Source organism: Pinus tabuliformis, chromosome 1_1 (assembly GCF_031772625.1).
Source record: "Pinus tabuliformis cultivar Carrire ecotype Pingquan chromosome 1_1, CPIR1, whole genome shotgun sequence".
Taxonomy (NCBI): Eukaryota; Viridiplantae; Streptophyta; class Pinopsida; order Pinales; family Pinaceae; genus Pinus; species Pinus tabuliformis.
In genome coordinates, this window is record NC_142297.1 from 936,938,111 (window position 1) to 936,964,126 (window position 26,016).

The 26,016-nt window shown below is 34.4% G+C and overlaps 1 protein-coding gene across 1 annotated transcript; it reads right to left on the reverse strand.

Annotated features, from left to right (window-relative positions):
• Window positions 1–13,661: 13,661 nt before the first annotated feature.
• LOC149217544 (cysteine-rich receptor-like protein kinase 2) lies at window positions 13,662–19,752 on the reverse strand. The gene is made up of 10 exons (XM_089390268.1): window positions 19,290–19,752; window positions 19,123–19,167; window positions 18,780–18,905; window positions 18,549–18,688; window positions 18,407–18,455; window positions 17,908–18,142; window positions 17,633–17,780; window positions 17,461–17,528; window positions 17,268–17,407; window positions 13,662–13,828 (listed from the first exon to the last, which is right to left on the reverse strand). The coding sequence occupies exons 1-10, from the start codon at window positions 19,750–19,752 to the stop codon at window positions 13,662–13,664; spliced, it is 1,581 nt and encodes a 526-aa protein (XP_089246394.1).
• Between the last annotated feature and the right edge of the window lie 6,264 nt (window positions 19,753–26,016).

The following is a 26,016-nucleotide window of genomic DNA, read 5'->3' on the forward strand; positions in this document are numbered from 1 at the left end:
ACATGGTTGGAAGCTCTCCCCCGTAGTCCAACTGACGAACCACCCTGTAATATAGTAGATGATAGAACTAGTCTCATAGGAAGCAATTCAGTTGATGTAACATTAGACTCTATATTTTGGACACTCTATTTTAATGGCTCTAACTGCCTTGAAGGTGCAGGTGCTGGGAGCATTCTTATTGACCCACAAGGGAACCAACATCTGATGGCTAGCCGGTTGGAGCTTGCGTGCACCAACAACATGGCAGAATACGAAGGCTTGTTGCAGGGCCTGAAAAAAGCCATTGATCTGAAGGTAAATTTTTTTAAAGTTTTTGGTGATTCACAGATAATTGTGGACCAGGTAAGGAAAAGGATACACTACAATGTGCCACACCTAGTAAGGTACCAGCATGAGGTATGGAGCTTAATTGACAGTCTTGATTCTTTTAATATCACATACATACCTCGAGAGAAAAACCAAGATGCCGACCTGATGGCTGGTATGGCTGCAAAACTTTTGCCTGATTTTAGATTAAAGAAGAATAAATGTTATGTTGAATTGATTTTCAGACCTTCCATACCTGATAACATCTCAAATTGGCAGGCATTCGAAGGTGACGAGCGGATCCTTGAGCTCCTGCATTGCGAGAGGACATTCAAAAATGCACTCATTGAGGAAAAAGAGCATGACAGGCCTGTGAATGAGAGTGAAGACAAGGTAATATCTTTCATGGAGAAATTTATCGTCAACAGGTTTGGCATCCCTGACATTCTCATGTTTGATAACGCTTCTTATTTCTCATCACTAAAGTTGACCGAATTTTCTATCGATAAATCAATTCGCATAAGGCATGCATCAAGCTATTACCCCCAGGGAAATGGAGTTGTAGAGTCCTCAAATAAAAACCTCATCCGCGTAATCCATGCATCTCTCGCCGACAACCAGAGGAAGTGGCACAATGCTCTAACAAATGCTCTCTGGGCTGATAGGGTCACCCCAAAGGGTAAGCACGCGAAACTTCAACACTTATGACTGGGCTTGTTCCATGTCGTGGAAAATATTGGTCAAGGAACCTACAGATTGAAAACCTTATAGGGAGAAACTGAAAAACTCCCTGTTAATGGCCAACATCTCAATAAATACTTCCAGTAGCCACCACATGGTGGTTACCTTCTGAATAGGTTAGGATTCATTTTATTTTTGCTATTAGTTTAGTTGCATTTCCATTTTTTCCTTTTGTTTTTCTGCAAAGTTTATTTTCCCTTCTGTTTTGAATTGCAACCCTTTTCAAGGAACTGATTTCGGTCCTCCAGTCTCATTTTTTCCTTTTCAGATTCCCCTCATTCGCCGCCTTCAGCTTTTGCCTCCTTCACTAACCTACTAATGAGTCTGCTGATCCTAAATCCATCATTACCTTGCAAATCAAACAAATTTTCAATAACCCCATGAGAACTGGAAAATCGGCAGTGGAATTCAAGCCGAAGCCACTCAATGGCATATGTTGGGAACTTGGTAAGATCTGTTGATAACTTGGATATTTGGAGCATGTAGGGGCATCTTTATAAAACAAAAAATGTGTAACTACAGCTGGACTGGCATGGAGGAACATTGCATTTTAAATAAATCCCACTCATACCTAGCCTATGCTCGCCTGCAAGGTTTGCAGTTACTCTCCATTGGTCCCATCCACCACACTAAATTCTCCAATACCTATCATCTACAAGTAGATCTCCTTTCATGGGCTAAACTCACTTTCATATACCATGTGGAAAATCCAATTATGCTCTAGTCCTTGTGCCTGAAACTGGAAGGACTTATTTAAAAGAAAATGAAATGTCAAGTCCTTCTGCCTAAAACTGGAAGGAATTATTTAAAAGAAAATGAAATTTCAAGTCCTTGTGCCAATCTGGAAAGACAAGTTGTTTGGGAAGCCGGTTAGAGTAAGGACTGTTGCTAGGCTCAGAGTACCAGTTGACACAGCAAGCCCAACCTTGCTTAAGCGGTTTAAAAATATGGCACAATCCATGACTGCACCCATTCAATCATATGAAAATATAGCACTGAAATTCTCATACAAAGTTCAGATAAACATATCTACATCAAGTTTGATGAGTGATAAAGAGTTGAGGTATACACCTAAACAGGTATTGACAGACCAATGATGGCCCCAAAAGGATTTTTGAAAGTAGGAAACAAGTAAAGGAAGGTCAATAAATTCCATAATAGTACCATTGGAGAATGCCTGTCAAAACCATATCAGTAAGTAGAAGCTATTTGTCTTTATCCCACCTAAATCAATTAATGTTGAAGTGGAACCCATGCCTGTCCATCTGTATAGTTTGCATTTCGAGTTTATCTTAATATCCTAATGTTCTATTGATCCAAGGTTTATTTGGAAACAGAGATAATTGGTTCGCTCAACGGTTTGCCATTTGTTGTGGCCACAACCACCACCCTATTAAAACCTGCCTTGATAGGAATTTTTGAATGGGTCCCCTAAAAAGAGTTGATCTTTTACCTCTCTGAATGATCTGTTTTGTCCCAGAGACTACAAGTCGTTGCCAAGTCAAATCTTTAATGCCTAATGGTCAAGCCCCCCTCTTTGAATATCTGTCGCATGATCCATCTCTAGCCCTTCCTAACCCTCCATTCATTTCCTCCATCAGGACCTTTCCAACCCTCAAAAACCTTCTATCGCACCTTATTCCCATTATAACCCTTTACAATGGAAATGCTTCACAAATATGCATAAATCACCCCTTTTTGGCCTATCACAATCAACACTATGCACTGCTCTCTTCCGGACCCGACGGCATTATCAACCCAAATTTATATATATCGGGTCCGGAGCCATATCGCACATCGCTATTGACGGGTCCGGGGCTTATATAAAAGGCGCGGCACTATATGCTGGACCCAATGGGATCATTAATCATATTTCATAAATATCGGGTCCAGAGACCCATTGCATATCGCAATCGGCCAAGTCCTAAGGCTATATATAAAAAAAAGCGCACCTGTCTTCCGGACCTAATGGCTCTATTAACCGCAATACATATAATATCGGGTCCGGAAACATATCGCATATCGCTATCGGCAGGATCCCAAGGGCTTTCTATAAGGTGCGCTGCAATACGGCAGACCCGCTGATGATTATAGGCTATGATATATAATTTTTGAAGTCCGGCTGTACGGCCCGACCACAAGTTTTCCCATGTATTCCTTTGTATTTTCGATAAAACGTTCCAAACCCGATTTTCAAAGGAGAGTGTTATATCGCAGAACTGCCGATGATTATAGGCTCTAGTATATAATTTTTGAAGTCTAGTTTTACGGCCTGGCTGTGGGTTTTCACGTATATTCCTGTGTATTCAATAAAGCGTTGTGGTCATGATTTTTAATGGAAAACCCATATGGCGGACTTGATAGGATATAGGTTCCCATATATAATATTTCAAGTCCAGCTGTACGGCCCGACCATGGGGTTTTCTATGTTTTCCTGTCAACTCTCTCCACCATTTATCTACTCTTCGTGGATCCAACAGTCCACACGGATTTCGGGTGAACAAGTAGCTCAAGGAATACCTGCCCAAAAAGCGGTATCCTCTTTCCTTCTACCTGTTACATATCACTTGAAGAGTGGAATCAGGGGCCTTCCTCGCAATACCGGTTACCACTCAGACCCTTTCCAAAATACCATCTGGTTCGGTGTTATGCAATGATTTTAATGTAAATCGGATTTTCTCTTGCGGGACTCAATCAATGCATGGGTTAAAAACCAAGGTGCGATTCTTTCACGATTGTTCCTTTTGATGTTATAAGCGCTTCATGAAGGCAAGATTTGTGTTGTTAAGCATTTTATCATAATTGTATAAGTATAACTGATGTTGGTTATCTCTACAAGGGAGGACCGATAGAAGGCAAGCGAGGTCGAAGAATGGATGCATAAGCTTCAAGTATGACTCTAGATAAAATATGCATGAGCGAATACGAAGAGTCACCTATGCGGATATGTTTTATTTAAAGATTTCGCTTCAAGCATTGGCGGTCATCTTTTTAGGTGTTGCCTGTGTATTCTGAAGGGGAAATTGCCCCAGGTTTCATCATGAAGAGATGACACACAGTCATCCTCTTCTAATCAACATCTATTCATTTCCCCGTGAAACGAAGCACTCCAGTGACATAAAACGCCTTCTACGTGTCAGCAGTGACACCGATGGCTCTACCTCTGTGTATTCTGATCGGTATATTGAAAAGAACAGGGGAAGACAAAAGGTCATGGGGCTTGAGGCATAAATATTACCTCCAAATAGGAGAGAAGGGCTTTTTTGGTTTGGAGAAAACAACTTTGGTTTATTGTGAATAAAGAATATTGTTTGGTCCAAGAAGGAGCCTGTTGTTTCAGATTTAGTTCCATTTTCTTTGATATGTTTAGAATCAGTATGTTGTTGCTGGTATAAAGACAAATGCAATTTGCTTTATGCATATTGATAACTAGCAGTTCATGTTTATTCCTGGTTATTTGAATGTAATTCAATAACATTGATAATTCATGAAAGGTTGCTGATTCCAGACTTTGTTAAACGTGAGTTGCAAGTGTTATTTGTATGGAAAGGAATGTATATTCCTATATAAGTAATTGGATTGCGATTAGGATTTAATACAACCTTGTTCTTATGTGGACCAGTAATTGGTTCATTTGGACTTAGGATTTATGTATGATGTTTAACCTCCTTTTGTTTTGCTCCTGCAGGATAGATTAGGATAGTTAGGACATAGACTAGAGTAGTTAGAAGAAGTGTAGATAGGATTCAATACATAGAGGTTAGCTGTTTTATTTTGTTGATTTAATTGAAGTCTTCCTCCAGGAAGCAATCTCTCAACACCTATAACAGTTCATGGGGTCCTTTAAAACCCGTTGGGATTAGCCACTCCAAACGAAAACAGATCTAATTGGGGTCTATGATCGGGTTAGTTCCCCTTGTTGGTATAGCGAAAATTCGCCATGTTAACACACTCAAAATTTGTATTTCATCATTTTTCATGATTCAAGTTACCAACAGCTAGCAAGTTAAGAAAAATGAACCATGCTATTTCGGATATATTAGCCGCGTAGTCATTCCAACTTGGATCCTCTTTCTCATCTCAACAAATTGAGGTAACTAAGAAAATTTTAAATTAAATTGACCAAATTAATCTTAGACATATTTAGCATATTTAAAATGATCAAAACAATTAGATGCTCAGTGATTTGTGTATGACTGCACACGACTAGAACCAACCTAGATCCATCTTAACACCGGATCTATCAAGCGCCGAGAGGGATCAAATCTCTCGAGGTGCAAACCTTTCCTCATGTTTTGCACTCAAAAAGGTTTGCACCTCAAGAGATTTGATCCCTCTCGCCGCTTGATAGATCCAATGTTAAGATGGATCTAGACTGGTATATATAATTTATATTATAATCATATAATATTATAAATAATAATATCAATATACTATAGATATTAATATAAATATATATATTGATTACATATTAATAATTTTATATTTAATTATAATATTAATGTTACATTTATTAATAAAGAGTCTCACATAGACAAATACAGACATAGAAGCTAGATCTAGAAAGTCATGAATATTTTAGATTTTCATTAAAATAGATGTGTTGATTTCAATGTAGTTGTTGATTTCTAATCCTATTTGATCACATGCACTATATGCACTGATTTCAATGTCGATGTCGATTTATAATTCTATTTAATACCTTACACTAGATGAATTGATATTACTTTCGATGTTGATTTCTACTCTTATTTGATTGCTTGCAGATGATGCATTGGTTTCAGTGTAGATAATGATTTCTAATCCTATTTGATTACTTGAACTAGATGCATTGATTTCAGTGTAAATGCCGATTTCTAATCATATTTAATAACTTACAGTAGATGCATTGATTTCAACATAGATGTTGATTTCTACTCATATTTGATTACTTGCATTAGATGCATTGGTTTCAGTGTAGATATTGATTTCTACTCATATTTGATTGCTTGCACAAGATGCATTGGTTTCAGCATAGATATTGATTTCTAATCTTATTTAATTGCTTGCACTAGATGCATTGATTTCAGTGTAGATGTCGATTTCTAATCATATTTAATACCTTACACTAGATGCATTGATTTCAACGTAGATGTTGATTTCTACTCATATTTGATTTCTTGCATTAGATGCATTGGTTTCAATGCAGATATTGATTTCTAATCCTATTTGATTTCTTGCACTAGATGCATTGATTTCAGTATAGATGTTGATTTCTAATCCTATTTGATTGTTTGCACTAGATGCATTGATTTTAGTGTAGATGTTGATTTATGATTTGATGCAACAAAATGTATGATGTACATTAATTTCAAAGTAATTAGATTAATAGTGTGCATTGATTTCAGTGTAAGCACATCTCTACCTCCTCCATCTATATCTATATCTCCCATTGTCTCTCCTTCTCTATCTCTTTATCTCAACCCCTAAACATACACACTCTCTCTCTATATCTATCTCTCTCTCTCTCCCTACCTCCCTTTCCCCTCCCTCTCCTCTCTTCCCCTTCTCTCTCTCTTTAACATTTATCTCTCCATATATATAGATATATATATATATATATCTCTTCCTCCCTCTCCCTGCCCCATCTATATCTCTATCTCCCCTTGTCTCTCCTTCTCACCCCCAAAACACACACACTCTCTCAATGTAAGCACATAAAAATTATTCAACCATAAATACAATACTTGAATTTTCATCCTAAATAAAATGTTTGCTTACCCCAAATGTTTGCTTCTTGAAACTATAAACTATTTATAATTGGGTAAATTCTTATTATTCCCATTTCCCATCATTCAACATTGTTAATTACTTTGCATTCAAACGCAGTAATAGAAAATAACTACCATTGAAAATTATTTGGAGTTTAACACTCCACAAGTCACAATGATTGACTTTGGAGAAAACTACTATTAATATTGGAGAGCAACAGAGACAAGGTATGTTGTTTAGTATAGTAGCTTGAGTTAAATATTTGAATGGTCTATGATTCCAACTACTCTTTTCATATGATGAATATGAGAAAATGGAAAAAATAATAGGTTTGACAATAGGAATAGTTAAAGAAAATAGTTTCAGATTGAGGTGTGAAAATAGGAACAATAGAAGAAGAAAATAGTTTCAGATTGATTGCAATGAAGATTTTTTGTAATTGACTGTATTCTTAGTATTCACATTTTCTATCTATCAAAATTGTTACATTGACACTTTGCACTCAAAATTTTTAATTCATCATTTTTCATGATTCAAGTTACTAACAGCTAGCCAGTTAAGAAACCCGAACCATAATATTTCAGATATATTAACCGCGTAGTCATTCCAACTTGGATCCTCTCTCTCATCTCAACAAATTGAGGTAACTAGGCAAATTTTAAATTAAATTGACCAAATTAATCTTAGACATATTTATCATATTTAAAATGATCAAAATAATTAGATATTCAGTGAATTGTGTATGACCGCACACGACTGAAACCAGCCTAGATCCATCTTAACACGGGATCTATCAAGCGCTAAGAGGGATCAAATCTCTCTACGTGCAAACCTTTCCTCAAGTTTTGCACTCAAAAAATAGGTTTGCACCTCGAGAGATTTGATCCCTCTCGGCGCTTGATAGATCCGATGTTAAGATGGATCTAGACTGGTATATATAATTTATATTATAATCATATAATATTATTTTATTAATAATAATAATAATAAGATATTATATATATTAATATAAATATATATTGACTACATATTAATAATTTTATATTTAATTATAATATTAATGTTACATTTATTTTAATTAGTCAAATTAGTTGAAAAAGCCATTAATGGTGGAATTGAATGTTAGGAAACAATTATTTACCATTTGTAGGAAATTCGACAACACATTTTCATATTGGATACATCCTCGGATATCCAACGGGATAGGAAGAAACTGTCAGATAATCAAGGGGATAGGATTACTGTTGAATATTTGTCAAATATTGGATAACAGTGGGGAATAAAAAAACAAAAAACAAAAAAACTCATATAACTTCCGACACTTTTTCCTATTTTAATCATTCCGTTACCATCGGAACTTCGGCCCAAATATAATAGTGTTCCTTGAAGGCATTTAGTTGATTTTCTAAATAATTTTCTTAAACTATAACTAATTAGGTAAGAAATTCAAATTTGATTACTTCTCATTTCCTTTTTAATTACTATATCTATAACTCCCTCCCAATGTATGCCTATAAATAATACAACATAAAATAAATATATAAATTAACTATTTTATTGTGACCTCTATTACACACTAATCATCCCTAACATTATTACACACTAAACATCCCATCATGGGATAGATAAACTTTCTTACCTAATAAACAACCCTCTATGGGATACGTCAACTTTATTATGCTAAACAAAAATATATGGGACAGACCAAAGATTCATCATCTATTTTGTTGCAAACACGAACTAAATATAACAGTGGAAAAAATTAAACACACCATATTTAACTATACGTCTCACTCATTGAGATATGTAAATATACATATCTCAATGCACTACTGTCCCTTGTAAAATTCTGAAAATGATTCTCAAATTTTGCGATCTAAAATTTCCAATAAATCGTATCACCATGAAGCTGAAGAGATCTTGAAAACGTGGTCCACATAATCAACATTTAACTTGATTTCCCGAAACTTAATTTTTTTGACCATAGCTTACATGCTCATTTAATTGAATCTTATGAAATTCCGAGCGTGAACATTTTTTTATACATTTAAAAATAAAAACAAGTATGAGTCGCATTGTATATATAGAAAATATATCTTGTTTCAATTGTTGGGAGCAATTATTTTCAAGTTGGTTCTCCGTAATTCAAGTTCCTGATTTGTTTTTGCCATTGGTTGATTCTTGATTTGTCTTTGCCACTGGCTGTACAGATAGATGAGAATCACTCCCGAAAAATTGGTTGTACAGAGTCCTGTGATTGTATCAGTTTTCCTTATTCTAGGCCTAAACTATAGGATCTGAAGTGTATACAGCGGCTATTTATGCCGAACAAGTATGAGTAAAAATTATTGAAGCCTTTCATAAAAACTTCCTTGTTTTTGACTTGGTATCAGAGCAGAGTTCTTCACCTCTGTGCCTGAATTATCATATACCCCTCGCATCATGACTAAGGATCAACCCGAATCATCTTTTGTACCAGTCATTCATGTTCAATCAGAAAACCCCAGTTTCACCACCAATATCATCCTTACCGAAGTTAATTATGATGTCTGGTCCCAAATCATGGAAATGCAGATCGCAGGGCGTGAGAAGCTTGAATACCTCACGGGTAAAACACCTATTCCGCAGGTTACTGATGCTGCCTATGCAAAGTGGTATGCTGAAAATCAAAAGGTCAAAGGATGGTTGTTGACTTCTATGTCACCGGAGATTATGAAGCGCTATCTTAGACTGTCTACTGCACGTGAAATCTGGACTACTCTTGCTAAAGCTTTCTATGATGGATCAGATGAATTGCAACTCTTTGCACTGAATCAACGGGCATTCTCCACCAAACAGATTGGTCGTTCTCTTTCCACCTATTATGGTGATCTAGTAGAAATCTTTCAAGAACTAGATCATCGTGATATGATTTTCATGAAGGATCCCGAAGATGTTGTCGCCTATAAAAAATCAGTTGAGAGACTGCAGGTGCATATCTTCTTGAATGGACTAGATGTAGACTTTGAACAAATTCGAGGTGAAATTCTTAGAAAGGATCCTGCACTCGATCTTGAAGCAACTTATGCATATGTTCGCCATGATGTCGTTCGCCGAGCTGCACTTCAAGGTGAACCTGAACACTCTGAATCCATTACTATGGTGGCTCGTCGGGGCAAGCCTTACCAATCGCAAAAAACATATCACACTTCTGGTCTGCCGAATCACACAACTGACCAAAATCGGTCATCTGGATCACAAAATCGTAGCTATGAAATAGGAGCTGCAAAATTAGAACGTGTATGTACTCACTGTGGAGAAACCGGGCATACAAAGTCACGTTGCTATGAATTTATTGGATATCCATAATGGTGGGATCCTGCCAAGGCACCTCGCAAGCGAAATTCAAAGTCAAATCATCATGCTTTTGTTGTTGTGGCTGAGCCCTCCACCAACACCAATACTACTGAGGAAGCCTCTTCTTTCATTGCTACTGCTGGGAATGTTGGTAAGTCTCTTCATACCTTTGTCCCTATTAGTCATAGTGAATGGATAATTGATTCAGGTGCCACAGATCACATGACCTTTGATGGTAAACATATTCAGTCCATGAAATCCTCAGACCACCATATAGTGTCCACAGCCAATGGTACTCCCTCTCCCATGGTTGGAGAAGTTTCAGTTTCTCTTACCCAAAATTTGAATTTGGAGTCTGTTCTAGTTGTTCCTTCTCTTAATCATAACTTATTGTCTGTTGCTCAAATAACCCTCACTTTGAACTGTATTGTGATATTTTGGCCTAACCTTTGTATTTTTAAGGACATTTGGACTTGAAAGGCAATTGGTTATGGTACTAGGAGAGGAAAGCTCTACTATCTTGATCTACTGCCGGCAAGCTCCAATCAGTTGGCTCAAGTTTTCTCAGCTAATAAGTCTGACACACATCAGCATTCAGAAGTCTGGTTATGGCACAGGCGTTTTGGCCATGTATCTTTTGGATATTTACAGAAGTTGTTTCCAAAGCTCTTTTCTCAATTAAATGTTTTGGATTTTAAGTGTGACATTTGTGAACTGGCTAAAAGTCACCGTGTACCATTTCCCATTAGTATGCATAAAAGTCCTGCACCTTTTATGGTTATTCACTCTGATGTCTGGGGACCTGCAAAAACTTCTTCTTTGAGTGGAGCACGTTGGTTTGTTTCTTTTATTGATGATCATACTCACATGACTTGGGTTTGTTTAATGAAATCAAAGAATGAAGTTAGTTCCCTGTTTCAGCAATTTCACAAAATAATAGCCACCCAATATAAATCAAATATTCAAGTTCTTCGTACTGATAATGGTGGAGAGTTTGTTAATCAAGACTTGAAACAATACCTGAATTTACATGGCATTGTTCATCAGACGACTTGCCCTTACTCCCCTCAACAAAACGGGATAGCAGAACGGAAAAATCGTCACCTTCTTGAAGTTGTTCGTGCTTCCTTGTTTGGGGCTCATATGCCTGTTAGTTATTGGGGAGAAGCCATTACGGCCGCAGCTTATCTCATTAACCGTGTACCCTCTAGTTCACTACAATTTCAGACCCCCTTTGATGTTCTCCATAATACTGTGAGTGCCCCTACCATACCGAATCTGTCCCCTAAAGTTTTTGGGTGTGTAGCCTTTGTGCACCTTCACAAACCCTTGAGAAATAAGCTGGAACCCCGTGCCCTTCGCTACATCTTTGTTGGCTATGCCTTGCATCAAAAAGGTTATCGGTGTTATCACCCCCCTTCTCGTAAAATTTATGTTACTCGTGATGTGGTCTTTCATGAAGATGATATGTATTATTCTGCCTCTGCGTCTCCACTTCAGGGGGAGAATAGAGATGAAATGGAGACTTTGCATCATTCTTTGGACCTTGATCTTATAAGTGGAGATAATTTGGACACTAGGGGTAAATGTGACCATTTGGAAACAAGTGATGGTGACGCTGTAACTCACAGAGGTGATTGTCTAGATGGGCAGCAAGTTATGGAGAATGAGGTTCCGGATCAAATGGAAGTGGAAGTGCCGTCTGTGTCTTCCTCCTCTCACGATGTACCACCAAACCAATTGTCTTCTCCAGCCGATTCCATGCCCGAGTCTCAGGTAAACTCTGAATCTGAACCTCAATTAAAAAAGTTACCAGATCGAGTCACAAGAGGGAAACCCAAAGTTAACTATGAACCTATTCTCAACTCCAAATCTAAGTATCCCATAAGCAATTATGTATCCTACCATAGACTGTCAAATGAGAGTAAGGCATTTGTGAATCAATTATCTATTGTAGTTATTCCTAACAGTGTGCAGGAAGCTTTGAAACATCTTAGATGGAGGTAGGCAATGAGTGAAGAAATGAAGTCTCTTCAAAAGAATTCAACGTGGGAAGTTGTTGACTTGCCTGAAGGGAAGATACCTGTTGGATGTAGGTGGGTATTCTCCATTAAATACAAAGCTGATGGAACCATAGAACAGTTCAAAGCAAGACTTGTCGCCAAGGGATATACTCAAACATATGGAATTGATTATATGGAGACATTCGCACCAGTGGCCAAAATTAATACAGTCTGTATTTTACTATCTCTTGCAGTGAATTTTGACTGGCCTTTACATCAATTCGATGTAAAGAATGCATTTCTGCATGGAGATCTCCAAGAAGAAGTATATATGGAGTTGCCCCCTGGCTGTAAGCTGCAGACTAAAGGCAATAAATAGGTCTGTAGATTGAAAAAATCTTTATATGGCTTGAAGCAGTCTCCTAGAGCGTGGTTTGGAAGGTTCACTAGCTTTATGAGGTCTATTGGTTACAAGCAAAGTAACTCAGATCACACTCTCTTCTTGAAACATAATGGAGAACGAATCACAACCCTCATTGTGTACGTTGATGATATGATAGTAACTGGAGATGATCCTGAAGAAAGGAAAGCACTGCAAGAGCAGCTTGCCCGTGAGTTTGAAATGAAGGATCTTGGGAAATTGAAGTATTTCCTTGGAATTGAAGTGTCAAGATCAAAGAAAGGTATTTTTCTGTCACAACGGAAATATGTCTTAGACTTATTGAAGGAAACTGGCATGACAGGATGTAGTCCAGCTAGTACCCCTATGGAAGAAAATCTGAAGCTAGGTGTGCACCCAAACCAAGTTCCTGCTAACAAGGAGCGCTATCAGAGATTGGTTGGAAGATTAATGTATCTTGCACATACTCGGCCGGATTTAGCCTATGCACTAAGTGTTGTCAGTCAATTCATGCACTCCCCAAGTGAAGAACATATGAATGCTGTCATCTGGATCTTACGCTATTTGAAGTCATCTCTAGGAAAGGGAATTTTATTCACAAAAGGTGATAGCTTGGATGTTAAAGGTTATACAGATGTTGATTGGGCTGGGTCAATTGAGGATAGACGTTCTACATCAGGCTACTTCACTTTTGTAAGAGGAAATCTGGTTACTTGGCGAAGTAAAAAATAAGAGGTAGTTGCTAGATCCAATGCTAAGGCCGAATACAGAGGAATGGCTAAGGAAATATGTGAATTGTTGTGGATCAGAAATCTATTGCAGGATTTACATATGAAGCAAGTCGGTCCTATGAATTTATACTGTGATAACAAGGCAGCATGTGATATTGCTCATAATCCAGTTCAACATGATCGAACTAAGCATGTTGAGGTTGATAGGCATTTTATCAAGGAGAAACTAGAAGCAAAGTTGATTGAAGTTCCTCATGTTCGATCTCAAGACCAGCTTGCTGATGTGCTGACCAAAGCAGTGTCAAACCAAGCATTTAATGGCTGTCTCAACAAACTTGGCATGAGTGACATCTACTTACCAACTTGAGGGGAAGTGTTGACAATTGGGAGAAATTATCTCCAAGTTGGTTCTCCGTAATTCAAGTTCCTGATTTGTCTCTGCCACTGGCTGATTCCTGATTTGTCTCTGCCACTGGCTGATTCCTGATTTGTCTCTGCCACTGGCTGATTCCTGATTTGTCTCTGCCATTGGCTGATTCTTAATTTGTCTCTTCCACTGGCTGTACAGATAGACGAGAATCACCCCTGAAAAATTGGTTGTACAAACTCCTGTGATTGTATCAGTTTTGCTTATTCTAGGCCTAAACTATAGGATCTGAAGTGTATACAGTGGTTATTTACGCTGAACAAGTATGAGTAAAAATTATTGAAGCCTTTCATAAAATCTTCCTTGTTTTTGACTGTCAAATTAGCAGTCATCTAGCCATTTTTAACATTTGGTAAGATGACTCTGCGACCGATGCAGAACGAGAGAAATAATGATCACTCAAATAATCTTTTAAAGATCATTCTTGAATGGTTCTCATATTCAAAAGGGAAAGAATTGATCGACGTGAATTGGAGAACATGACACTCGGATTGTTATGTACAACTTTTTCCATTTTATATCTTTGGTGGCCAAACAATTATTTTTCCATCACTCTGTGTGGGTAGGCTGTGGATCATTACAATTTTGTCGGTAAAATGAAATTTGTTAAAAAACAGCTCTAATTTCCCTAAACTTCTAGACTAAACGAACATGTTGGATTTCATCTGTATTTCAAGAATTAGTTAATTGTTCCATTTTGAAGTTCAAACATGAGCCCCGCATTCAGGGGCATTGTGGAAGGCGATTATTGAATTCTTATCATTCAAATGAGCACCAATTTCTGCAAAATATATATATATATATATATATATATATATATATATATATATATATATATATATATATATATGATTTTTTTAAGTGTAAATGTTAAATTCAAATTTATATATATATATATATATATATACACACACACACACATTAAATTTAAAAAATTATATTTTCTCTGAAATTTAATTGACGGAAAAATAATAATTTAGATGAATTAAATCTAAAAACATAAAATATTTATAATATATTCATTTAAACTAATATATATTTTTAATATAATATTATAATAATTAATAATTAAATTCATATATTCATACTCAAAGTCATCAATGATATTTTTGTGGTTTTGTAATTTCCGTACATATAAATTTTAAATAATATATCTATTTAGAAATAATTATATAATAAAAACAATTCCTTAAAATGTGTATATCATAGAAGACTACTTTTGATAACATTGTTGACTTGAAAATGCACATACCAAACATCATTTCATTAATTTTCACGAGCTTTGAATAAATTATTTATAAGCAATCATAATTTCTAAAAAATGATTAAATCATGAAAAATCTATCATCACTCTACATTGCTAAAACCTAGCATTATTTAACTTAAGTCATGAACTTGCCATTCCCTCAAACTTTAAGGTGACGACATGAGTTTAGACACTCTACATTGCTAGAACCTAGCATTATTTAACTCAAGCCATGAACTTGCCATTCCCTCAAACTTTAACGTAACGACATGAGTTTAGACTCTGATGCTCAAATGAGACAAGTATCCAGGAATTCATCCACAGTGGTGTACTTATAATCTCCATAGAGTTGAGAAGCCTCCAATTTTTCGTATCACAATTCGAAACTGGTTTGATAACCTTGAACAAAAATGCTATGCAGAACCTAGATATTTGAAGAATGTAAGATTTGGGAATATCATCTAAAAAATACATCCCTAAATATTTTGAAAAAATACACCACTCCAAATAAGAGTGTTATATTTAATAACGTATTTTTCTAAATAATCTTGTCGAACTAAATATTAGGGTGAACTTAGATACATTGAAAGATAGAAGATTTAGAAAAATCATTTAGAAAAATCTATCACTAAATATTTTGAAAAAATACAAATAAGAATTTCTTATATTTAATAATATATTTTTCTCGATAATCTTTTTAACTCTTTTATCCTTTTATATATCTTTACATTTTTAAATACAATTATTAATTTATAACATTTAAAAGAAAAAAGATAGCCTCCTTATCTTGAATATCCATTTAAGAATATATTAATATTTTTATTTTAATTAAATTTTAAAATATTTTAAAATAAAGCGAAAACAAAGCCAATTTGCCATTAAAATATAAAATTATTACAAAATTTATGTTTTAAATTATTCCAAAATTTACAATGGGATTACACTTAGGTTTCGGTCTCTCGTCAACCTCTCCGATGACAATCGGAAGAAAAACTTTAAAGTGCCATCCAGGGCACAATATTTAGAGCTTATAAATTATCATCTAAAACGAAATGTTCACATATTTCAACGGCATTTCGTGGTTTAAAATCTTGGAGCTCATTTTGGCTTTGATATTAAACTTTATCTTCACCTATATATACATCTGAAATTTTTAATAATTATATGTGAAATATTTTTGAATGAGATGTTTATATTAATAATATTTCTCCCTCATCATTTAGGTGAAATATTTGAAATTTATTTTATTAATAATAATGAAATGTCTAAAATGTTTTTTTTTTTTCCTGTTTTTTTTTCCTTAAAATTTTACTGAAAAATTATAATTCTAAATTTAAAAACTAATATATTATTTAAACTAATCCACAAAACTAAAATAAAACTAAATTTATTTATAGATAATTACACTAATTAAACATAAATTATAAAAGCTAAATGTATTTGTATATAATTACATTAATTAAACTTTCTATCGATACTACAAATATTAAGATGCCTAACCTCAATTTATATGTCTATACCGCAATGCTATGATTTGAAAAAAGCCAATTCTTTTGTTTGGTTTGCATATATATTTTTTATTAAATATATTATTGTTTAAATAATTTTAATAGAGAAAAAAATGATTAAATATTTTTAAAATTAATTAAAAATATTTGAAATTTATTTTATTAAATTTTAAATTATTAATTAAAATATAATTTGTAAAGTATATGTTAAATAGTAACGTAAATTTCAAAATTTATTTTAAAAAATTCAAAATTTATTTATTTTAAAATAATTCAAAATTTTAAAATAATTCAATATTGTTTTAACTTAAAAATACTAATTCAATATTTTTTAACTTATATTTTATATAACTTAGTAAAAACATTTACAAAATAGCTCAAAATCATTTGCCACTATTTTAAAATTTTGAATTATTTTAAAATAAATAAATTTTGAATTTTTTAAAATAAATTTTGAAATTTACGTTACTATTTAACATATACTTTACAAATTATATTTTAATTAATAATTTACAAATTATAAATTAATACTTTACAAATTATATTTTAATTAATAATTTACAAATTATAAATTAATTTACTAATTATACAGGCTCAAACGTAACATCCAATAATGAATCTATATCATCAAACTCTCTAACTCATCCTAATCTATGAAACCAAAAAGAGTGTTTGAGATGCTTAATTGTCTCAAAACCATACCATGAGAAGTGTAAATACCGCTTTAACACGCTTTATCATAATCAATGGTGATAAATATAATGGCAAGGCACCGCCTGATTTTCACCTTGCCTCCGTAATGCTTATTGAAAGATTACCACCCGCAGAGTCGACATTAAAAGGAGTAAATGTAGCACCTTCCAGTACACTCTGCTCATCTACGAAAGAAGGCCTTGTGGGTGAAGGAATTTGTTGTTGCTCACCCGTCAGCATCATCTTGAAGGCCTCAACACTGCGCCTGCTTGAGTGCACAGAAGACCAATTTTAATCACTCTAATCCCTTCTTCGCACGAGTAACTGCCCTCCAATGTCGGATCCATAATTTCCAATGCTTTCTCTGCGGCATACAGTCTCCATGTCTGCTAATTGACCAATATCCACAAAACCATAAAACATTAGTTAGCATGGAATCATAGTTCTTAAAAAAATTCTACTTTAAAGATGAGGTCTACATGTGCCATACAGCTTCAGTGAGAAACTCCATGTCTTGAGGGACACTGTAGTACTTCTTTCTTCCGCTGATAATCTCGAGTAGAAGCACTCCAAAGCTGAATACATCTGCTTTCTCTGTCAACTGTCCGCGTAAGGCGTACTCAGGCGCAATGTAACCACTGCACAATCAAATCTCCATCTCTTAAGCCTCTTAAAATTATATGATCGTTTCTCTATTGTAATTGATTAATATCCCGTAATTTGTTAAATAGAGTTTGGGACATCAAGAGATTGAACTGTACTTACAAAGTTCCTGCAACCCTCGTGCTAACGTGGCTCTCATCTTCTGCAAATAGTCTGGCTAAGCCAAAGTCTGCTATTTTGGGTCGGTATTTATTGTCTAGTAAGATATTGCTTGCTTTGATATCTCTGTGGATGATTCGAATCTCAGACTCCTCGTGAAGATAGGCAAGCCCACGCACAGTTCCAACTATGATTTCATACCTTGCTGTCCAGTTAAGTAAATGGCGTTTTGTTGTATCTACAATTATTGCAGCACAGAGAGTAAAAGAGTCAAGAAGCTACCTGCACAAACTTGAATAGTTACATGATTGAATCAGAGATTAAGCAGTTAAAGAGCAAGCGAGAACAAACCGTATTCTTGTCGAGACTACTGTTGTGGAGGTATTCGTAAACTAGCAGTCTTTCTGATCTTTCAACAGAGCAACCAAGCAATCTCACTAGATTCCTGTGTTGAACACGAGTTATCAGATTTGCCTCATTAAGAAATTCGTTGTCTCCTTGCCTTGATTCAGCCGTTTAATTGCAACCTCTCTACCGTCAGGTAGAACCCCCTGAAGATCAATGAAATTCAAAATTATTTTTTGTTCTCCATTATAACCTACTAGTATGTAATTCAATGGAAGGCAATGGTTTTAGGCCCTTACCTTGAACACAGATCCAAATCCTCCTTCACCAAGTTTGTTTTCTGCTTTAAAATCGGAGGTAGCCTGCCTTAGAGTATCGTATTTGAAAATGAGTTGCAGATTCGCGATATGAGGCGACAAGTTAACTTCTCCTTCCTCACCTGCTAAAGCAATTACGTAAGAAAATAGGCAAAGAGTTCACCACATAGAAGCTAATAAGGTGCACACTAAACGATTGAGCAATTTTGGAACCTGTGGTTCGGGAAATCCGTTCCCAACGTTTTCGGAGAAAACGAAATAGGCCTATGGCTGCAATTAATCCAACGGAAGCGGCCACTGCGCCCAGAGTTATCTCAAGCACATTACGTTTTTTTCCCTCTGCCAATTTTCACACAGCCTCAGCATTAAATTGGGCATGTTAAATTTCACCAAAATGTACAAAATAGTTAATAACTTTATTCTTAGGATTGTAAAATATGTGAAGGAGCATGACGGCTCTCTGCCAATTTGCACAGGAAGCCTCAGCGTTAAATTGGGCATGTATAATTTCACCAAAATGTACAAAAACAGTTTATTCTTATGTGAAGGATGATACCGGATGATGGAACCAGTGGCAAGGGGATAGGAGCATTAGTGCCCTCTGCCAATTTGCACACGAAGTGTTAGCATTAAATTGGGCCTCATCTTTAATTTCACCAAAATGTACAATTCTAGTGTACTCCTCATCATTGTAGAATGTAAACTCTATGTGAAGGAACATACCGGATGATGGAGGCGGAGACAATAGAAAGTAATAAATCTCGTAACGCAGCTCGCAGCCCATACTATAGAAATCTGCTCCAAATGACCCGTATGGGCATCCGTTTGACTGATCAAATGTTATATTTGAGAGAGCAGATAAGCAAGACTGGCAGCTCGCTTGGGACAGATCTCTCCAACACTGGGCTAAGCCGAGGATTTGCCAAGAAGGCGAAGCATACGTTTGGAATGCATGTGCAGCAAAATGGTTGGGATTCCGTACGGCTGTTTTGCTAATATTTGAGAGCACGTTTAAAACAGCAGAATCGAACGTTCCAGGCGGGGTAGCTCTCTGTGAGTTGCATTTAGAAGCATAAGGCTGGATACCCTCACTATAATTGTAAAAATAATGATTGTCATAACGTAAGAAGCCGCCGTCCAGTTGAATGAATCCAGAAGTACTGTTTTGACATTTCTCAAGAAGCATTGTTTTTATCGTGGTTGCGCACTGTTGGCAGAGAGAGGAATTTAAATCTCCCGTGCACTGGAGAAGCCCATAAACAGAATCATTGCTGTTTTGCCCCTCAACACTGAGGTATTGAAACCACTAGTAGAAATGTTGAGCACCAATGATTCCAAAACCTGGTTAAGATGATGCTGGAAGAGGCTACCATTTGTATACTGGCTATTCCCACAACCGTACCCATTCAGAATAAGTTGACCGACTGAAAAGCGCAGACACGTACATAGACTGAAGGTAACCAGCATGCTTCTCATTAATAGTTTTATCTTCGTCGCCATCGCAGCACAGGGTACGAGCTCAACGCTCTTCGATGCTGCTCCTATATTAATGCTGGACCTTTGGAAAGCTTTTGATGAATAGAGCTGGTCGTATATTTTCAGGTCTGGCAAAGTTCAACCTAATGATCAAAAGTTGAAATAGTGAAAGTATGCGTTTTATATTGACTATTGCTGCCAAAGTCTGCATTTTATATTGACTATTGCTGCCAAATGATCAACTCAACACCTGTTTTTGGACAATGGGAGTAATGACCAATCCATACAAATGATTAACTATTCTACCGAATAGATATTATAACTATAACTCACTGGTTTTTTTGGTTACAGTATTAACTATATTTTTGTTTTTTCATATTAATATGCGTCAACATCTAACATAACTATTGTATTTTTATAAAAATAATTAGACAAACTTTTAAAGATATCAAGACTCTCAATTTGTATTACTCATTTGATTTCTTTTCAAAGAAATAGAACATAATACAAAGTGCTCAAAATAAATAAATAAAATTATAAACTTAAAATATAATTTTTCTCGGTAACTGCCTATAAAGACTAAGGCACATTTACTTCACAATAGACTTGGTAAAAAAAAAAAATTTCCAAGTCATTGTAGACTCGTCCCTAAGTCATTGAAGACTCGTCATTTTTATCATAAACAGATAGTATAATCATCAAAACCTCCCCAGTCAAATTCAAAACCCTAGGCCTCCGTCATCAAATATGGAATTTTTGAAAAACTGCGTTTACCTACCGTATTTCTGAAAGGCGTGAAATGGGCTCCATACACGTAATAGGCTTTTTATAGGCGTGGAATGGGAACTTGCATTGTCGGCATTATAATCTTGTAATTATTATAATTGATTATTAAAATTTATAATTAAGACGTTTTTATTTATACATAAACTTTTGAATTTATTATATATTAAAAATTTTGTATACGAAAGCGTGATCCACATATATTATTTGATTACTATAATTAATTTATAATTTTAAAGTTTTGTTAAAAATAATCGAACAGAATTTAATGTTTTCTAATAATTATTTGTTAAAAATTAATGATATTTTTAAAAATTAAATTTAAAAAATTATAATTTTATATATATATATATATATATAATTTGTATAATTAAAAATTATAATGTTATTTTTTATTTATAATTATGTTGATAAGTATGTTTATTTTGGAATAGAGTTTTTAGAATTTTAATTTAACTATCAATAATTATTAGATAGATGGTAGAGATTTAATCTCCACCTAATATTTTAGAATATTTTTAATAGTGTACAAAAATTAAAGATTGAGAGTTATCTTCAAATAGTTATGCAGTTTTTTCCATTTTAATTAATTTGATTAATTAAAACAAAATGTTATATGAACAAGTGTCATATGGAATGAGTTAGAGTTTTGTAGACATATAGTAGTAATAAACCATGGTATTGGAATATAATATTATAACAAAACTTATTTATAAATTAAGAATCTCCATGGTGAAATGGAGGTGAATCTTCATGTTTAGGTAAATGGTAATATGTTTATGTATTTTTTAATTTATATATGTTTAACATATATATAATTTTGTTTATAATTATGAATAATAATAACATAAAATAGAATTATAATTAAGTCGTAAGGCATTCCCTCTGAAAATAACTTTCCTCGTGTTATTATTGTAGGCCATTGGATTATGTGTTAGATGATTGAAAGGTGTTCAATCATTCGATCAAATCAGGTAAAGGTAGTTAGGGATTAGTTTTTCAGTGGTTCGATCAGATTAGGCGAAGGTAGTTAGGGATTAGTTTTGCTGGATTCTGTTACTTTGCCACTTCTCAGATCTTTCTGCAGAATAGAATCTCCTTCGCCTGGTGCTAACTGTCATAGTGATTGGTTTTGAGGTTTGACTGCTTCCTTGAACCGTATTATATTTCTTCCATTCCCATTTTATCTTGTTGATCTCGCTGAAAAGCAACAATTGGAACAGGACAAGTTGTTGTGTTCTGTGCTATTGGCTTCAGCTCATGTTGGGAACCAACAAAATGTTGTGCACGCTCCAATCAACAGATGGAACAGGCACAAGTTGTTGTGTATTCTGTGCTATTGGCTTCAGCACGTGTTGGGAACCAGCAAAATGTTGTGCACGCTCCAATCCTCTTGAATACACAGGTTGTGAAGATGGATTTACATTTCCCTGTGCTGTGCAATTTTCTTGAGGACTTGTATGGGTTTGCATGTAATGTGACTATGCTTCTATCTTCTTTTGTGCTACTACTAATATGATGTTGGCATGCATTCATGTTCATGAACAGGACACCATTATTCTGGCTACATCTGACATAATCTTTGTTTCTGACTCTATTCTCCACATTGGCATTCAGATTTTCTCCGAGACCAGTGGATTGGTTGTCTATGGGAGCCCTACTAGCTTCTGTAACACCTTTTCTATTATAATTTTGTACATCTGCAATCTCCATATCAGTGTCCAGATTTCTTCTTAAAGCATCATTTTGAAGAAGGGGAAGACTAATTGGTGGAAAGGTGTTGCTTTTTGCTTGGACCTTCTTAGCTTTCACATTCTTTATATGATGTTGGTGTGCATTATGGGTTGAATCATATCTTCACACTAAGTTTCCTGATTTCTATATATTTTCAAAGCATAGAATATTATTGATGCTAATATGTCTCGTTACAAAGCATTTGCACTTAGCTTTTGAAGATTGTGGGGCTACCGTCTATTATGATATCTCTAGTATAGGGATTTTTTTTTGAGTTATTGCTTTCAATTCTATTAAAATTTTGTATTTATGTTCAAATATAGTACTTACCATGGTGAGTGTGATATTGATTGCAACAACCAAATCACGAGGATCCCCTTAACTAGGAAGTTATTGTTGTGATGAGAGATAACCCAAAAGTGTTCAGAAGCAATGTCAAAAAGGGGATCTACTTATTTCTCAAAATACACGTAATTTTTTTAATGGGTTCAAGCTTTACTGTGTGGCTTTGAACTTGAGAACTGAGATATGAAAGTTCTCTATCTTCTTTGGGGTATAAAAGGTATTTATGTTCTCTCCACTATACAAATTATGTATCTTTTAATCTTTTAAAATGAGCTTGAGCTATGAGAATTTTGTAGAAAATCCATGCTATGAATTTTTTTCCTTTTTGTTGTCCTAGGAAGAATTGAGTGAGCTTGCAATTTGAATTGAGATATGAAAGTTCTCTATCTTCTTTGGGGTACAAAAGGTCTTTTTGGTCTTTCCATTATAAAAATTATGTATCTTTTAATCTTTTAAAATGAGCCTGAGCTATGAGAATTTTGTAGAAAATCCATGCTATGAATTTTTTTCCTTTTTGTTGTCCTAGGAAGAATTGAGTGAGCTTGCAAGGAGAATGAAATGTGCAGAAGAAAGGTATTCAATTTCCTTCATTTTGTATGATATGAATGACGATAGTGCCCCTCGATTTTAGGGATTCTTGGAGCAAACACTCATGCAACAGAAGGTCAATTTGTCTGTGATCAATACTAGGAAAAAATACATTATATGGCACAAAACATATATTGTTGTAGAGCAAGAACTACTGGTGATATCAGATATGATTTAAAAAGCAAGGGTTGTACTTGTGACTACTCTTACCATTCTCAAATCTCATATTTACAGTTACTAATGCCATGTGAGTGTTGGTTATGAAGTAACCTGCTTATGTTCAACTTAAAATTGGACTTTCTTTGCAAAAATTTATCTAAGAGATTTCTTTTTATATTGCATTAAATGTGGACTTCACTAGAACGAATGTGTGGTTAGAATAATTTTCTAATTACCATTCACTGTAAGAACAACCCTTCTTGTATTGACTAATCTCTGCATGTGAAAAGGTCTTCATGATTCATTGTTTTTTTAGGAATTTCTTGGATTGTGGCTTGTTTGATATTTTGTCTTGTGTACAGGTTGTGTTGTATGCAGGTTATATGGATTACAGATTCAAGCGATGGGTAATTGATTGATTGTGTTTTTTTGTTTCTTCTTAGTTTATTCCATGACCATTAATAAGAAAGAAAAAGAGGCTTATGTGAAAATAGGTCAAAAATCTCATAGAAATTCATAGAAACTCCTTTATATGTTGAAGGAAGATGCAAAATGAGAGAATGAGAAGAAAGGTGATCAAATTTTCATCTAAAAATCAGAAATAATATGTAGATAAATGTCTCTTATGCAGAAATATGTGGAGAGGAGATGCTTGCATCTAACAAATAGGTATCATTGCTTCTATTACCAATGACAATCCTACTCTATTGTCATGTGTGGATGATGAGGAGAGGCTCCAAATTGAGGATGGGGATTTTATTTTTTCTCTGAAGTTAAAGGTATGAGTGAGCTCAATGATGGCAAACCAAGAAAAGTGATGAATGTCAGACCATATTCTTTCCACCTGCAAGAAGACACCACCAACTGTATCAACAATATCCATATATATCATTCCTAATTGTTATAGCTCAATTATGCAAAGTTTAAATTTCAAAACAAAATTGCATAAAAATTTTACTTCTTTCTTCTATGCTACTCTTTCCTATACTACTGCCTTACAACGTTTCCTTTGCAACATGTGGTGCAATTGCTAGTTTAGTTATTTTTATAAAAAAAAATTAAATTTAAATGTGATGCATCATGAAATAGTTGTTTTGATGTTTAGTATGGGTTGATGCCTATAAGTGTTTACCAAACATTTAACTTATATTGCTACACTAGTATAATCCATATCTTAATAATGCATATATTTTTTCTAATACTTTAATGATGCATTATTTTAAAAATAAATTTGTATAGTTGTATGTAACATCTAAGGGGCATCTAAACTATTGGTACAATCCTAGTGGTAGCATTCCATGCATGGGAAGATATTTCTTCCATAAAAAAAAAAAATGATTTCTTATATATCACCATTGTGTTTATAGTTTTTGAAAATTAATAAATTTGATAAAGCCTTAAAATGGATTTGGAGTTCTTCACACACACACACATACATACAAACATATCAAACGGAGTTAGTTTACAAGGTATATAAATATCTTATGAAGTTTGTATATGAGCTCTATAAGTGTGTATTTCATGGTGATGAATATGTGGATCATGTTCAAAAATCTAGTCAAAATGAAGATATTAATAGAGAAATGGAAAATTTTGTTCGTCGTAGTAGAAATCAACTAGTTCCTCAATTTAAAGCTAAAACCAAAGAAACCAACTCATCCAACATGTTGAGGAACATTTGTATACAAGCTCTATAGATAATTTACGAAGTTTGTATATGAGCTCTATAAGTGTGTATTTCATGGCGATGAATATGTTGATCATATTCAAAAATCTAGTCGAAATGAAGATATTAATAGAGAGATGGAAAAAATTGCTTGTTGTTATTTATACAATAGAAATCAACTAGTTCCTCAATTTGAAACTAAAACCAAAGAAACCAACTCTTCCAAAAAACATATTCTTTGCCAGGGAAAATTTTAAGATTCATACTTATGTTAAGTGTACAAACATTGGTAAATTTTATTAATTCTTTAAATGAGAACCATAAATTTTATTTTTATAAAATATTTGTATCTTCTAACGATTTCATATAGTTTCTAGGAAAACTTGGCCATTTTTAGAGTAAAATACATTCATCGTTTAAAATTTGTGAGGATCAATTAAAGAAAATGTAAATCCGCAAATCCTTTTTATTTTTTTCCAAAAAAAAATGTAAAATTAACCCATAAAAAAATACATCCCATAGAATCTCCCTTGTCCATGGCCTTTGTATCCCACCTTGAGTAGAAAGTCCTACTAGAAAAATCATTTTTTGGTTCAAAGTTTCATTTAAATCTTTTGAGTTCAAGAAATTTTAATAAAATTGTAAGGCATTTGTTTTCATTCTTTAATGATTAGCAAAGACCTTAGAACCCATCCATGG

What these genes read in the sequence shown, in the direction of transcription:
- LOC149217544 (XM_089390268.1), bottom strand. Translation starts at nt 19,752, where the DNA reads ATGCTTCTTGAGAAATGTCAAAACAGTACTTCTGGATTCATTCAACTG. An exon ending in GATTTGGATCTGTGTTCAAG is followed by an intron (nt 18,456 to 18,548) that starts GTAAGGGCCTAA and finishes ATTGATCTTCAG; the next exon opens with GGGGTTCTACCTGACGGTAG. An exon ending in AATTAAACGGCTGAATCAAG is followed by an intron (nt 18,143 to 18,406) that starts GCAAGGAGACAA and finishes CAATAATTGTAG; the next exon opens with ATACAACAAAACGCCATTTA.